This window comes from Tympanuchus pallidicinctus, unplaced genomic scaffold (assembly GCF_026119805.1).
Source record: "Tympanuchus pallidicinctus isolate F22 unplaced genomic scaffold, pur_lepc_1.0 scaffold22, whole genome shotgun sequence".
In the NCBI taxonomy this organism is placed as follows: Eukaryota; Metazoa; Chordata; class Aves; order Galliformes; family Phasianidae; genus Tympanuchus; species Tympanuchus pallidicinctus.
Genome location: NW_026294739.1, coordinates 20,419,685 through 20,436,053, shown reverse-complemented (window position 1 = coordinate 20,436,053; position 16,369 = coordinate 20,419,685). Strand labels below are relative to the sequence as shown.

Below are 16,369 nucleotides of genomic sequence, written 5' to 3'. Positions count from 1 at the left end.
GACACCGTGTGCCTGTGTGCACCAGTGCTAAGGAGAACTTGGACCAAATCCTACAGAATCCTCAGTGCAAATGTAAAGTTACTTTTTTGGTATTGTCAAAAAAGATGGGTGTTCTGGAAATCATCTTGGAAAAAGAGTATGGATGCAAATAACTGCTGACAGACATGTTTTATCTCTTAAAGAAACAGCTGTCAAAGAGAACTTTGTCAACATCTGCCAAACAACAAAGCCCTCAGCTGAACGTGCCTATGTCATATGTCCTGGTCAGTAGGACATACTGTTACTTATTGTTTATCAGCTGAGGCTGAAGACTCACACACTGATGCTTAGCAACTTATTTTGAACTTCACATAAACAGGAAAATTAAAATACTTCTAAAAGCTATCCCTCAGAAACCTTTCACCATTACCATCCAGCTTTTAGTAATATCACGGGGTGCCTAACAAGTTTTGGTGGAAGAGCTTGGTGGATCATAAAATCATATAATGGCTTGAGTTGAAAGGGACCCCAAGGATCACTAAGTTCCAATCCCCCTGCCACAGGCAGGGCCACCAACCTCCAGATCTGGTTCTAGGCCAGGTTGCTCATGGCCTCATCCAACCTGGCCTTGATACCTCCAGGGATGGCATCCACAACCTCTCTGGGCAGCCTGTTCCAGCACTTCACCATTCTCTCTATGAAGAATTTCCTCCTGACATCGAATCTAAACCTTCCCTTCTTGAGCTTAGAACCATTCCCCTTTGTCCTATCATTACCCAAGTAGTATCCCAAATAGTAGATGATATTAATGTGCTACTACATAATAAGTATGAATTCCAGAATTCACCTGCAAATAATAAAACATAAAAGAAATAGGCCCTTACTTCAGAGGGACCAACATCCCTGCTGAATAGAGGCCAGGTTTTCCAGTTGAGGTCATGTCGGTACTGCTTATGCACATGTTCTCCCACACCGTAAATGTTGCTGCTAGGTAGTTTGATTGATAGCTGTAAAAACTGGTCAGCATACTGCAGTGGTCCTATGGTAGTATCAAAACTGAAAGAAAAAAAAAAGTAAGGAGGAAAGAAAAAAGGATTACACCAGAAGTTGTTGCAGTGATTGTTTCTACTTCTTTTAGCTAAGCTGGATAGCAAGGTCAGGTCTACATCCAGAGACCCGAGGGGAGGGATGTAGGGGAGGATGATGTTCAGCTGCAGTAGATAGAGAAGCCTTTGCATGGATTAGGAGACAGGCAATAACTCTCAATTCTATAGAAACTTTGCACATAAATGGCCTCTGCTTTCAGGACTACATGCAAAATCACCTCTTTGGGCAAAGCTTCCCACCTAAGCATCTCTGGCACTGGATAGTGCACCCATACAGTGAAAGTCCACTTCATTATTGAAGTTTACTCTCTTAATTTTATTTTGTACATTTCACCAATCCCTTTCATTATAAATGTGTATCTCCTAAACAAGGATTAGGGGAGATTTAGAGACTGAATCTAAAGCTAAGTCCATTCCTTGTTTGCTTACGTGGGACTCTATGACTCAGGCAACTGGGAGGAAATCTGAGTAATGCTGAGGCAGGGAGAGTGAGCAGCAGGGCAATTCCTACTGCTAGGCAGAGGTCTTTTAATCAGTCAAAATTCTTAAGTTCATTAATATTGATCTTAATCATTTTCCTCTTTTATTGCTGAGGCTTTCAACATTTCCATACAGCATATGCAAGAAAATTGGCCCCACTCAGAAGTAGCTTTGTTTTCCATCAGTCATTGTTTTCTAAATGAAAAAATCAGAATGAGAAAGTAATTATGACTTAAATCAGATTTAAATCACAAAGCAATTCGAATGAAGCTGATCCCGAGATCTGAAGGTTACTTTCAGCTTTATTAAAACGAGAGCTTACATGGATCAGCAGAAACTCAGTATTTCACCAGAAGCAGAGAAAATGACTTACTTTGAGATGGGAAACCACATCAATATGTTTTAACAGTGCGCAGTTTCAAAGTAATATCCATTGATCTATTCACTTTATATACTTTTAATCACAAACTTTAAGATTGTACTTTTGTGGGAGATTGTGGTGTTTAACAGTCATTATATTCATATGAAAGAGATTGATACAGCTATCAGTCTTTCAGAGCACTGGCTTCAGTGTGGATCTGTTGGACTAAATTATTTATTCTTGCCTTCATACATCTGTTTAATCAGTCATGGACTACCAAATAATAAGTCCATCTTTTGCATCCTCTATAATTGCAAATCAATCATTACAGGGGATTCTAAGTAAGAAAACAACGCTAACAACAGCATGAAAATAATAGCTATTTAATAAATCTTGAAGCATTGATAATACAACTGTCATAGAACTCTGACAGGTAATCATTCTTTGATTTAATAAGTATGTTCTTCCTGACCCTTCCTCCCTTTTAATGGCTCTCAACAATATGCAACTAGTCCAGATCTATGTTTCTTTCTTTACTTTTAGGGAAAAAATGGGATGAAATCATTCAGTATACAGTATTTCGAATATTTTAAATCATTACATGACCAGCTTATCACTGGCTGGCAACAACTACTATTCTATCATACATCTAAAGTGCAATCTGTGTTTGGTGATTCAGAGCTAAGGCGTGATTGTAACAGCTAAGATAAAAGATGGAACGAAGAGTATTTGTGATTTGAAGCACTAGGAAGGTCTTTGGATAACAAATACTCCTTGAGTAAAGTGGCTATAAAGATTTTGCTAGTACTGAAGGAAAGAGAAGGGCTAGCCAAATCTAAAGCCCTTACAACATCTCTTCTTACTGCAGCATTTCAAAAGGCCTCGCAAGAAGTCCTTGAAGAACATCCATCAGTCAAAAGACCAGAAGTAGGTAACATATCTAAGAGTGTACCTCACATATTGCATCTTAGGCACACCTTATTCACATGACAACAAATCTTTTTGTGAGGCAACATAGGCCTTCAGAGAAAACCAGCAACATCAGTATTCATCAGGAAAAAACAAACAAACAAACAAACACCAGTGTTACTTACAGCACATTCCCATTGCTCACTCTGGTCACCACAATACCAAAGGGATTTGATCTCACTTCCACTCTGTAGTTTAAATTGGAGGCTGCAGGTCCACTGAAAGAGCCCACATGCTCATGGGGGACTTCAAATCTTTGTGTTGAAGGATCAGTAATCTGCATATATTTAGAAACATTTGAAAACATTGCAACATTTTCCAACATTAACAGATAAATCTGATTTAGCATCTTTCTAATCAGAGTCCCTATCAGAGTCTCATCCTTCCATTTTCATTATCATTTTCTTTCCATTTTCATCACTCATTTTCAACTATTTCCCTGCTTATATCTGACTTAGTTTTCTCCTGGTTTCCAGAGAAACCCACCACAGGAGGCTAGCTTCAAACTGAAGAAGCCCTGCTCAACCCCAGAAACCATCATTACCCCCATAGTCACTACGCAGACTGCTGAACTTTCCATAAAGCTTCAGAATACCTAAATATGTCTAAGGAATTGCTTAAGAGATATGGTCAGACCATAAATGAAAAGGAAATAAATAAAACATTTGGCCCAGAATCTTTTCCTACAATGAAGAAAAGAAGTAGATACTGCAATGAATTTTTAAAGGTCTCAATAATTTCTCTATGAGGAAATCTCACTGTGATAAACCCTCATAATGCATTGCAAACCACAGACAAAGAAAAGAAGAGCTGATAGCTTTTCAGTGGGAGGCACGATGGTGCAGCTGAAGGATTAACGGAGCCCTCCCAAATTCACTGCACAGAAATGGCCTGCTTAAAACCATGTACAGAGCATAAACCTTTAAACAACAGATGAAAAAGATTAACCTTGAACCGGAAGCGATTTGCTGTCTGATACTCTCCTGTGAGGAGGACAGTGTTGATATCTTTTCCAAAAAGAGAAGGTGATGACAGCCTTGTTAACGTGGCCTCAAATCCTAAAGAAAACACACAAATGGAAACACTGCTGTTTGAAATCAGACACCCAAATGTACATTAAAACCAGGTTCCTCAGCTCCCTGTTTACCTGTTTGAGTTGATCTTGTTGACCCATCTACTTTGTATCCATGGTTTTCAGAGAAAAAGCACCAGGGTACACTGGTATCACTCTGAGGACTCCAGCAGCAGCCACGCAATTCACAGATGCTCTGATTAAAGGACAGGAGAAACTCACATCAATTGATTTTGGAGCTATGAGATATGGTTTTGTGGTAGCAATGGTAACGGGAGGAAGGTTGGACTAGATGATCTTGTAGGTCCTTTCCAAACTTGAGATTCTACAATTCTATGATTTTACACATTAAACATTCTACACTGCAACAATTGAAATGCACATGAAGTATTTTTTTACCCCAAACACCAGAAAACGTAGTTACAATTGCTATCAGATAAAGTCTTTCACTGAAAATCTATTTAGTCAATTCTAATAGAAACAACAAGGTGGGTTGTTTGTTTTTTATTTCTGATTCAGTGTAGATACATAGACAATGATTTTTTCCTAAAACCTGAGGATTCACAGGAAGAATGAACACTTAAAAAATTAAGGAAACATTTGAGCTGTGACAGATACACTAGAGACTAACCAACACTCACACACTGGGGACTGGATAACATTTATGGTTGGCTTAACATCTAGTAAACATCTGGCTGGAAAACATCACATATGCATCATTTATCATTATGTATAGGAACTACATTTCAATGTCATTTCCTAGTATCAGAAATGTTAAGATTGCAGATAAGATTATTGCAGATTAAGATAACAGAAATGTTATAGAATCTTAGATTCTGATTGATTGATGATCGCTTTTTCTACAAAAACAAACATAAACCACCCTAGCAATTAAACCCACTGTTCAAAGTATATAACTCAGTATAGAGGCATCAATCTTTAATCTACACCTCAATACTCCAATAAACAGGAATATGTTTGCCTTACTGTTAGAAATTAACTTATTCACAAGTTGTCTGCACAAGTTCTATGTTCATAGATTACACTTGCGTGGCACATCACTGTAAATGCCCACAGGTTCTCCCATGTTGAAAACAAGATTAATTACTTGGAAGCAAAGGGCAGAAGTGATACAAGGACTACTGAGGGCAAAAGTATCAGTGATCCTGGGCATCCAAATCCAACACACAGATCTTCAAGACCCCTCCTTCCACCTGCACACTTGCAGAAGCTCTTCCTGCTCAAATATTTTTGCTGTTTGTGCCATATTTATTTAAAACAGTCCACATGTATAGATGAACGTAGGCCAAAATCCACTGCTACTGGTGCAGGTTATAGAGCCCAACCTCGAAAATTCAATTACTTGCCTCATTCTCTGAACAGAGAAAGCTCTAGCCCAGATGTAGTGTAAGTGTCAAAGGAGAACGCAGAGGAAATTCACAGAGCTATTAGCTCAAGATAATTTCATGCATTATTCTACAGTGTTTGGGCCAAGCACACCAAGTAGACTACGTACCAACAATACAGTTATGACATCCCTTTCCAGACCACTGACTATCCCAATAGCTTGAACAACAGTTTATCCTAACACCTAATATTTCAAGCATCTCCTTTCCCAACTTCATAAACATCCTTTTCTTTTTCCCAACTACTTCTCATGTATGCTTATTGAATATTTTCACTGATTACTTTACAGGGCAGTGATACTCTTCAGGATAGTTTTATTGTAGTGGATTTGTAAACTGTAGATCAGTACTTTTGTGGCACATGGAGCTTGCCGCATGAGGAAGTAACTGCACGAGTGCAAGATCGGTTATGCTTGACACTAGAAAGAGCAGAGTTCATTCAAAGATATTGTCAAGGCTGTTACAGAAGCTATCATTTAGTGTACATAAAGATAGGAGGTGGTCACAGTCTCTATTAAAATAACGTACTAGATACCAACACACAACAAAGTCAAAGAAAGTGTCAAAGCTTCGTTAGAAATAATAGTGGAAATAAGAAAACAGTGTATGGTGGGAAACAAAACAAGGTCACTTCTGAGCACTGAACTCAGCACCAAGGACTGAAAGAATTGCTTGACTATGTGTCAAACTGCAGTGTTTCTCTTCTTAGCATCAAAACAAACTTTTACCAACAAGATAAAAAAAAATAACAACAAAGCAAACAACAAACAATAAAGTCTCCCCTCAAGCTTTCAGAGGTCCTGTCCTGGACAGCACTAGCTCCGCTCATGGTAGGCTAGTTTTTACTAGTGTATTCTTCTTGTCTTATAAAACCAAACAACTTTCCATGGCAGTGACTAGTTAATAAAAGCGTGCTCTCAGGATTTTTATCTCTGGCAATCCTGTGATTGGTGAATAAATACTTCTTTGCTTGCTGTGCCCCTATCCTCTGCAAGCCGAGGCTTCACCTAGAATACCTCAGCAAATAAAGACATCAAGAGAGACACTAAGCTGCTACCTGAACTCAGGGAAAGTATCATGCTCCCAGTTGCTTTTTATTCTGAAAACAACTATTAGAAACCACTACAGAGTCCTTTCCTTGTCAAATACCTGTAGTTTTAGAGCTCTGCCAGATGTAATACTGGAATAAACCTGAAGAAGGGTTTATTTAACAAATATTACAACAAAAGTGCTTGCAGAAAAAACAGGACTCTGGATTGTGAGATGCATGCACCTAGTAGCTTTCTTCAGGGCAAAGATTAAAGGTGATGTTTATCTCTAATCTTCTGAAATTTGCTGCCCAGAATTCACTAAGGAAAGAGCAGATTCAGGAATCATTTATTTTACCTCTAATTCCAGAGCAAGAACCTCGGTGTTCAAACCTGCATCTATAGACGTGGTTGTTTTTTTTTGTTTGTTTTGTGGTGACTTTATTATGATTGTTTTTAATTATTCCTGATCACAAAGGGTAAAACGGAAGAGCAGATTTACAGTGCGGCTTGCAATTGCAACCAGAGCAAAACCATTTTCTTCACTTGTGATAAGTGTAGTGCTTAATATAGGGTGGCTAATCCTAAGGTAGTAATTAAAGATTAAAGTGATCTGCATGACACCTATCGTGGTGTGCTTGCTCCTGGAGCAAGGAACCAAAGAGAAGAGAAGCATGCTGTGAGTTGAGCCTTTACTACTCCGTTAACCCGCAAGGCTGTATTGAACTACATATCATAATACAACTCATGGCATGACAGCATCATTAACAACTGTCACTTCTGTAATTAGACTGGGAATTCACAGAGAGATAGAGAAGGTTGGTTAATCATTTTTATATCTCTGTGAATGGCATTAGCATCACACATCATAATGTACCCACTATATTTACTCTCAAGCTGCACCCTACTAAGAAAAAAAGAGGCCAGACACCCATCATCTTCCGTCAGAAAATGAAAACATCTATTATTAAAATGAATATTAATGATGATTAGAAAGCTAACAAAAATAACCTTTCTATAGCAACCACCACAAGAATTTTCTATGCTTGCTCAGATGAGAGACAACATTCAAGAAAGAGAGTAGGTGAGATAGTAAGATTCAAATCAGTTCAGAGAGGAAACTGACAGTATTATAAAAATCTCATGCAGTGAATCTCAATGTGCTATTTCTAAAATATGCTTTGCTGTAAATGCTTGCAGTTGGCCATCAGAAAAAAAGAAATTGCTTAGGCAAAGTTGTTAAAAACAGTACGTATTTCTAACCCCTCCTTGTTTGCCTAATTTTGTTCTCTCTTATCAACAAACCAAATTGCTGGGGAGTATACTGACAGGGGTTTTCAACCCTTGACAATAAAGTGCTGCAGTGGCTAGAAAAAAGTCTGGCCTTATGACAACGGGCTAAAATTTGTCATACAGAAGTTATATGTGAAGTATTCAGGCATTCACAGACAAATAAAAGTTATGAGGACCATCAATATGTTAGAGAAAAGGTACATTTCCATAATCAAACATAGGATTTTATGTGGAAAAGCCTATTTTCTAATTGTTTTCATTATAATGTTCTCAGACCTTTGTTGCTGTTTGATCCGGGATGCAGTCAATTCTCTCCACTGTTAATATGTTTGGACATTCTGGTGTAAATTCTGTTAGGGAAATAAAATAACGGGTTATTTCCAAAATATATTAATATCTGGATTATCATTAAGTTGTTCTGCTGACTTTCTCACCACCTTGATCCTCTAACCATGAATACAGGCTCAAATGAGTTTAAGCTATTGCTACTATGATTTACCTTAACTTTGAAAAGCTGCACAGGACTATTCCAGATAAAGGTAGCAGAGCTTCACTTTTGTTTTTTTGTACAAATGGGTGACATAAATTATTTTAATTGTGAAGATATATAGTAATTCAGTTTTCAGTAGGTCTTGTTATCCAGTCTATGCTGCTTCCTTAAAAATTTATGCTGAATTACAATCAGAAGGGCTTTCTTTCATCTGAATAGTGCTGTGTAACTGCTCTTATGAGAGCTCCATCCCGTGAAATACTGCTCATCCAAAGAGGTTTGAGTTAGAGCATCATATAAACGCACCTTAAGATTCATTTAAGAGTATAAGCAAGATGGGAAATGCCTGTTTACATGGTTTGGTAGTGATAAGACAAGGGGGAATGGTTACAGACTGAGGGGAGGTTTAGGTTGGATATCAGGAGGAAGTTTTTCACACAGAGGGTGGTGAGGCACTGGAACAGGTTGCCCAAGGAGGCTGTGGATGCCCCATCCCTGCAGGCATTCAAGGCCAGGCTGGATGTGGCTCTGGGCAGCTTGGTCTGGTGGTTGGCGACCCTGCACGTAGCAGGGGGTTGGAACCAGATGATTTTGAGGTCATTTTCAACCCAGGCCATTTTGTGACTCTATTATATAAATGTAACACTGAAACTAATTAGACTTAAAAACACACCAGAGAAACGCTCACTCTTTTTTTCCCCTTCTTGAACATTCATGCTCTTTGAAAAGTTTAATCTCAACAACGACTTAAATGATGCCAACAGGCAATTCCAACAGGAGTACTATGGCACTTGTGAACATCTCAGCAAGCAGAGCTGAGCAGTTACCACTGAGGATTTTGCCTCTGGTCCTGGAGGTGAGAAGTACTTACCTGTAGTTCTGACTGCAGGTACTCCTGTTGCTAAAAGCACAATGAGGACAATGGCCACCACCACCACCAGGCAGAAGAGGGCAATGAGTGTGATTTCCAGGCCACTGAATTTCCTCTTGCCCATCTAGGTCAAGAGGAACATCATTGGCATGAGGAAAACAAAAGCAATAGATTGAAAAACTCTATAAGCTACAGTATTAGTTCTCAGTTCTTATATTTTCATACATTATTTAGGTTTTAAACCATACCTCCTAATCCTAGGATTAAAAATAAATCTCCTATTCCAGATAATTCACACAGATTACTGCATTATTACACTCATGGTCAACCACTGAGAAATGTGTTTTGTTCCCACTAAAGCACTTCTAAATACGCAAATATGAATTTTCTCCTGAGGTTATTTATAAAGTTTCTTACATTTTACTGAAGCACCAGAAAGAGCAACACAAGACCACTAATGTTGAACTGCACACCAGCAGGAAAACTAATTAAAACTGATCTCCATCATGCAGATCGATATACATTGGCAGCAGCAACTGCATTTCACAGTTGGTTAAGAATATTTAACTTTATAAAACAGCATTAAATACAGAAAAACGTCTTTTTAGTCCAAGTAAGAAAATGCAGCTATGTGTGCACATTGCGCTAGCATCTGAAAGCACTCTCAAGAGCTTTAGTGAGGACTTAAAAGAAAAATACTTTAGAAAAACTTCTGGGATGAGTTTTTGGCTTTTTGCTTGTTGTTTGGTTTGATTTTGTAAAAAAACACTGTTAATCTAATGCACTTCCTTCGTTGCTGACCATTTCCTACAAGTATAATTTATTACCCCAGCACCACCCTTATTCCTGGAAATCTCACAGCCACCAGAATGAACAGACAATAAAAACAGTAAAGAAACACCAGCAATCTCCAGAACAATAAAGCTGATACTTAGATAAACGTACCCTCCTGTATGGAGGGCCACGAAGATGCTCAGATGGCTGGAGCACCTCTCCTATGAAGACAAGCTGAGATTTGGGTTTGTTCAGCCTGGGAATACCTTACTGTGGCCTTCTGGTACTTAAAAGAGAGCCTACAAGAAAGCTGGAGTGGGACTTTTTACAAAGTCATATAGTGATGAGGCAGTGAGTAATGGCTTTAAGCTAAAAGTGGGTAAATTTATTTAGATATTAGGAAAAATAAGTCTTTATTATGAGGGCAGTGAGGCCCTGGCACTGTGGGTGTGCTCAGAACCAGGCAGGATGGGGCTCTGGGCAGCCTGAGCTGCTAGGAGGTGTCCCTGCCCATAGCAGGGGTTGGAACTGGATGGGCTTTAAGATCCCTTACAACCCAAACCTATCTGTGATTCTACAGTGATTATTATCTAAGCTTTTTAAAATAACATAGTGCTATTCACATTTTCTCCATTAATATCAAAATTAGTAGCTATTGTTATGATTATAGTTACCTCCTAAGGGAAGTAACACATTTAAAACCTACCACTTTCCTGTATATTTTAAAGCACATATTTAAGGCCTGTTTCTACAATAAGAAAATTATATTCCAGCAGTTCCTCCTCTGGGTTTCCTGTAGCATTGTCAGAATACTCATCAGCTGGGAGCCCTAACAAGTAAAGCTTATTTTTCTGAAAACCAAAATATTAAATATTAAGAATAAAGAAGAATATTAAAATTCTTTTCATCCAACTCTCCCCACAACCCTGCAAACATCCGCAGCATTGTATTTCAGCTTTTTCATTCTCAAGGTCTCCTCCACAACCTGAGGCTTCTAAAACAAGGATTTATAATTTATAATTCATAAATGCAACTTTTGCTGTGCGACTTGGGCTCAGCAGCAAAGGGAAGGTCTGCAGTAACACAGATAGAATAAATGGGATGACGTACCTTAAAGCCCCTCTGCTTCCTTCATCTGCTGATCCTGGTTGTAAAGCTCAGTCTCAAAACCAATGTTTTATTCTCTGCTGTTATCAGTTCATTGCATTGTTTGCTAACCAATCTACCAATGGCAGGCACATACATAATTACAGGCAGGTTGCAGAAACTTTCTGAGCTAAAATTAGTTACTGTGGTTATTGTAGCCAAGTAATAGCTGGTTAATTAATAATATTTTGGTTCTGTATCACTCAGCAGGTTCTGTAAATGAGAGAAAAGCAGCAATAAAATGCCAATAAATTTGACCATACTGCATGATTTAATGGCTTTACTGTTCTTTTTTTCATATCATTGTTAGTAGACATTTGATGCTTCACATTCCTTGTCTATAGTTTCTGCTTTAATCACTGTATGAAGTCATTAAAGGTTCTCAAATGAGGAAAAAGACTTACTAAAATAATCATTAATAGGTAATCAAATTTATGATCATTTAACATTTTCAGTAATTAACATTGAATAACTAATGCTAATATTAATATAAACAGATTTGATGGGATCATAGCAGTAAATGTCAAAACAACAGTAGAAAGACGAAAGATTAGCCTAGAAGAGAGTTTACAAGGAAGAATCTTCAATCATAGTATGCAGCCTTAATATTTAATTGAATTTTGACTTTTTGTTACAACAGATATAATCATGACATTAAATCTCTACTTTCCAAACTAAACATTTTGGTTCATACTGTTAAGAGTACCTAGAAATTATTTCTCAGTAAAGTGAAGGTGGCTGAGATAGATTTGAATTGTTCACAAATTGTGATGGATGCCCTCAACTCCTGCACTTGACCTACGACTTGCTAAGGCTTGTGAACCTTTGTAAGCCTCAGCATGGCCATTTCTTGACAGTGACGGTAGGGCACCAGCGCTCACAGCCACGACCACAAGCAAAGAGGGGTACGGTCCTAGATAAAACAGGTGACCACTGAAATTCCTTATGGGAAAATAGCAAATTGCATCAGAACTTGAGAGAAATATGATAAGAATTCTAAGTGTGAAAATGAATCAATCACTTTATCTTACAGCAGACAGAAGCTCAAGTGAGCACCCCTGACTGAAGAGGTAGGATGCAAAGCAATGATCTCCTGCTGGGCTGATACTTCTGTCAGTGTTCAAGGTTGAAACATCCTCACTAACTACCCCTGTTGGCAAGCAAAACTTTAATTTTTAAAGGTAGTCAATTTACTTAGCAGCTTGAATATGCAGTAGACTAATCACTGTGACTCTTGTCATCATAATGAATTAATGGTATCAGTTTACTTAACATAATAAATCCAAATGCTGCTATAGCGTTAGAAATGTGTAAGTGCTGGGTGTCTCCTGCAACATAAATTTACTCCATTTCCTAAACATTTCTCCTCCCTCTGGCAAATGCAGGTAAGAGAAGTGACCCCTCTGAGCACAAAAGTAAATTTTCCCAAGTTGGTTCTTAGAAGGCAAGGTGATTCTCTTGGAACCATTCTCCTCTACACAGATGAATGCCACCACTCTCAATGACTGCTTTTAACGTGCAGCCTGGTATTCAGGTATCTTAGCCTCTCCATTCCACTGTAACAACACCATGTATGTCTGCACATGTGCAAACAAGCTCTAGAAATCTAATTCTAACATCCCTCTTAATATTGCAAAATGTACTTCTTTATGAGTGCACACTGAGACACAACAGTGTCACACGAATTATGAAGACAGCAATGATTCTGGAGGTCTTGTTTGTTTATCTCTGTTTTCCAAATTGCATTTAGTTGTTCCAGGAAAGTACTTAGTTCAGCAAAGCATATGGCCATGTGTTTCATTTAAACATGTCTGCAATCACACAGCCATCTACACAGCCATTTGTTTAAGTGCTTTCCTGAATTCATAGTGCTACAATCTGGTATTATCAATCAACTAGTACACATTTTCTGTGCAATTTGAGAACATAAAAGCACTGAACAGTGAGGTCTCACAACAGGGTTAACCAAGCAGGTTTCCCAGCCTAACGTGTTTTAATTTGTCTACAACAGATATCAACAACAGAGCTTTCAGGTCAAAATGGAGTATTGAAATCCAAGAAGCAGAAACTGTCTTGGAAGGACATCTGTCAAAGATCCAAGAGGAACATGTTGGTTCTCCTGTATTCCCTGCATGTAATATTTACATGGGTGAAACCACTCTGAAATATCACTTCAGCAAGATGGGAGCTCTTCAGTGAAGTCATGGCCATGCTCAAGGAATAAAGAAGGCCAAACACTTTTTAGAAATAGCTGTGGCAAATCCCATTCTGAAATACTCATCCCCCAAGCCTGGGAAAAAAGAAACTTGCTTGATTTACGTTCTGCACATTACAAGGCAGTTGCCAGCTGTGTCTTCTCCCTTCTCTGAAAGGAGATCTGAAAGGTACAACTGTCTTCCTTCAGTAGGAGATATCAGTCCTTATCACTGTTCTGTGTACTGAAGTGCACATGCCTGTTCAAAGCGAAGACCTATAATCTGTTCTCCGCTCCCAGCTCAGTTACTTATTAGCTGGATATCAGGTAGTGATTAGACCACATTCATCATCTGTGTGCTTCATGTTTTTTTCTTCCATATGGATGATGAAGATGATGATTCTGCAGATGCTTAGAATGGTTTGATTAGCAACGTGTGCAGCTTTTTACCTAGAGAACTGCATAGGGTCTGGTCTTTCCAAAGAATCACTGTATTGCTATTCCATGGAGACTTATGGTTGAAGTGTCCCATAGCTGCTCCCATGCTTGAGCTTCTTTCTCAGGAACAGCAACAAAGGGATCACGTACAGGGCATCTCCAAACAGCAAGGCACAGATATGCTATTGTTTCTATCTAAATATATCTATATATGAACACTACAGGTCTTGCTCACATAGGGTACTAGCTAACTTTTTTCTTGAGGAAAAAGAACAAAAACAGATATCCTAAGTGAGCAAAAGTCAAATAATTTGGCCAAATCAACATTTTGGTGTCTCAGATTCTGTGTGACACGACTGCAAGGTTTGTTGGCAGGAGACCCAACCTGTTCCTGCTGTAACTCTGCTGCAGTAAGTCAGCTTGTACTGGTAATGACTTTCCTCCCAAGAATTTCAGGATACGTTGGCAAACTAATGAGGCAGATGCACACAAGCAGAAAACCCATCCAAATTCAGCATAGCTCTTCGAGGACTCTTGGGAACCCACCATACAATCCATCCATCAATTAACAAGCAGATCACATGGATGATATTCCTGCCCTCCACAATCATCTTATTTGGCACTGAAATCACAACAGACCTATTGCAGTGTTCAAATGAAAATGTCTATATAGAAATATAGATAGATAAAGTCCTCTTCACACTTAAAAAGTTAAGACTTTAGAAACTCCAGTATAACAGGCCCAACTCACAAAAAGTGCCAAGTGAAATATTACAACACTTTTCCAACTATTGTAGAGAAAATGGGGGGCTCTGTGAGTTATGTGGGGCTCTGTGAATAAATGCACAGTGTTAAAGCAGAAGCTGGAGACAAGCACACCCTGTTTAGACAACAGTATCTTATACTCTGAGACTAAATCAATGCATGCTCTCTCTGGCTTGATAGGTATGAAATTATTAAATGACCTGGGAAGTGTTTAAATATGAGTAGAGGAAAAGTTAGGTTGATAATTCTTCATTTTTTATGTATTGTACCTTATTGTCTTTATCAGATGAGGACATAGAAATCTGGATAAAGGCCTCTCATCTTCTCTCAAAACTACCAAACAAAGTAAGCATTATGAGTTTGAATTCAACCTGAAAAAGTTCACTGCACATCTTAATCACTTCCTCAGCACTTTGCTAAGACATCAGTGAAGGCATGGAACAACTGATGTGTTCACTGTGCAGTTTGCTTACTGCACCACCACCCTCTGGTCCTCTACTGGCAGCCCCAAGTTCTGTAAGGAAAGGGATGGCAGAGAAAATACTTTCAGAAAGTTCATTAATGTCTATTAGAAACCAAATGCTTATCACAACATAGGCATCATCTTTCTCCTCTTTAAAGCTTCAGTGAACACAATATTCAGCAGAGACTTTGAAAGTCTGTGTGAGACAGCTCTTTTATGGAAATTTCTAGGCAAAAGTCTTACCTGAGCTCCCTAGGAGATTGTTATTGCAGCTGCAGACCTGAGCATGAAGGCATGCCACGGTTAAGTTGTACAACTTGTTACAGGTTTCCAAAAAGGACAAAAAAAACTTCCTATATCTAGAAGAAAATAATGATAACAATAATTAAAAAGTAGCCAATTTTAAAGATGAACTGAGTAAGAAAAAATAAAAAGAAAAAATAAAGTATACTTACCCTGGAATGTTCTTCATGTACTGAACTGAGATTAATGTAAACATGGTCAAGAGAAAGAATTGAGAAAGCCTTGGGAAATACATTGCAAACATTTATTTTCTCAGTGAACTTTGAAGAATACAGATATGAATTCCTTCAGAGTTGTCTCCTTTTCCTGAAGTGCATCACAGTTAGAGATAACATCATGTGAGAACTTGGTCTCAAATAGAAGTAGTTTTCATTTTATAGCATTTGGCAGCCAAAAGATTTTTACTTTGTTTATTAATCAGACAGAGAAATAACTTCAGTAGAATAATTTCACTGTCATGAAGAAGCAGAACATGCTTGAAGTTCATTTTCAAAGTATGTCTAGTTCTAAGATCAATGCAATTAGACATTGTATAAACTCTGCCCTTTCATAGCTAAATAAGTCTCTGCATGCCTAAACTGTGGGCCATAATCCTGGTTCTAATAACACCTCTGAGCCAACAAATTATGACAAAGACAATAAACATACCCTGAAGCTGAATCCAAGAGTTATTTATGAGTTGTTATTTCAAGCTCCAGCCCAGTAAAAGCCAAAATGGTGACTACAACAATAGCACTTCCAGCTGAACGTACACTGTAAAAAGAGGAAGAAATTCTGCATTTCTTATTGTAAGCAAGCAAATAACTTGTTGTGAATCTCTAAATTACAGCAATACAGCAATCACTGCTGAGCATTTTAGTGTAGTCAGAGCAGAACTTGCTTCTCATGTGCCTGTGATGATCTGATAGCTGATAAGACCTCAAATCAGTTACAAAATATTTTAATAATACTTCTTGCTTGTCCACAGTTAGTGAAGATAGGAAGGAGAAACAGAAAGAGCACCCACTGTAAATTGAACAAGCATCACAATAGTCTGAACCATAACCACTAATATAAATCACTTGGTTATATCTGTAAATTAGTAACTGCTATTCTTCAAACTAGTAACTGGTACATCCTAGAAGAGCCAAATCTTACACATCGTTGATGTTCGTTATCTGTCTTTGCAGCTGAGAAAGGAATTTCAACCTTGCCCGAAGGAAACCATATTTTCTCTGGCTATTCATGCTTT

General features: G+C 38.2%; 1 protein-coding gene across 1 annotated transcript in view; it reads right to left on the bottom strand.

Moving 5' to 3' along the window:
• Positions 1–11,066, bottom strand: part of SI (sucrase-isomaltase) — a 45,211-nt gene extending 34,145 nt beyond the window's left edge. The window contains exons 1-7 of the mRNA XM_052685681.1: positions 10,940–11,066; positions 9,056–9,179; positions 7,971–8,044; positions 4,043–4,163; positions 3,844–3,953; positions 3,021–3,172; positions 864–1,035 (exon numbers count right to left, since the gene is read on the bottom strand). Of these exons, the coding sequence (XP_052541641.1) occupies positions 864–1,035; positions 3,021–3,172; positions 3,844–3,953; positions 4,043–4,163; positions 7,971–8,044; positions 9,056–9,179 (753 nt within the window). The 5' untranslated portion in view covers positions 10,940–11,066. The remainder of the gene's footprint in view (positions 1–863; positions 1,036–3,020; positions 3,173–3,843; positions 3,954–4,042; positions 4,164–7,970; positions 8,045–9,055; positions 9,180–10,939) is intronic.
• Between the last annotated feature and the right edge of the window lie 5,303 nt (positions 11,067–16,369).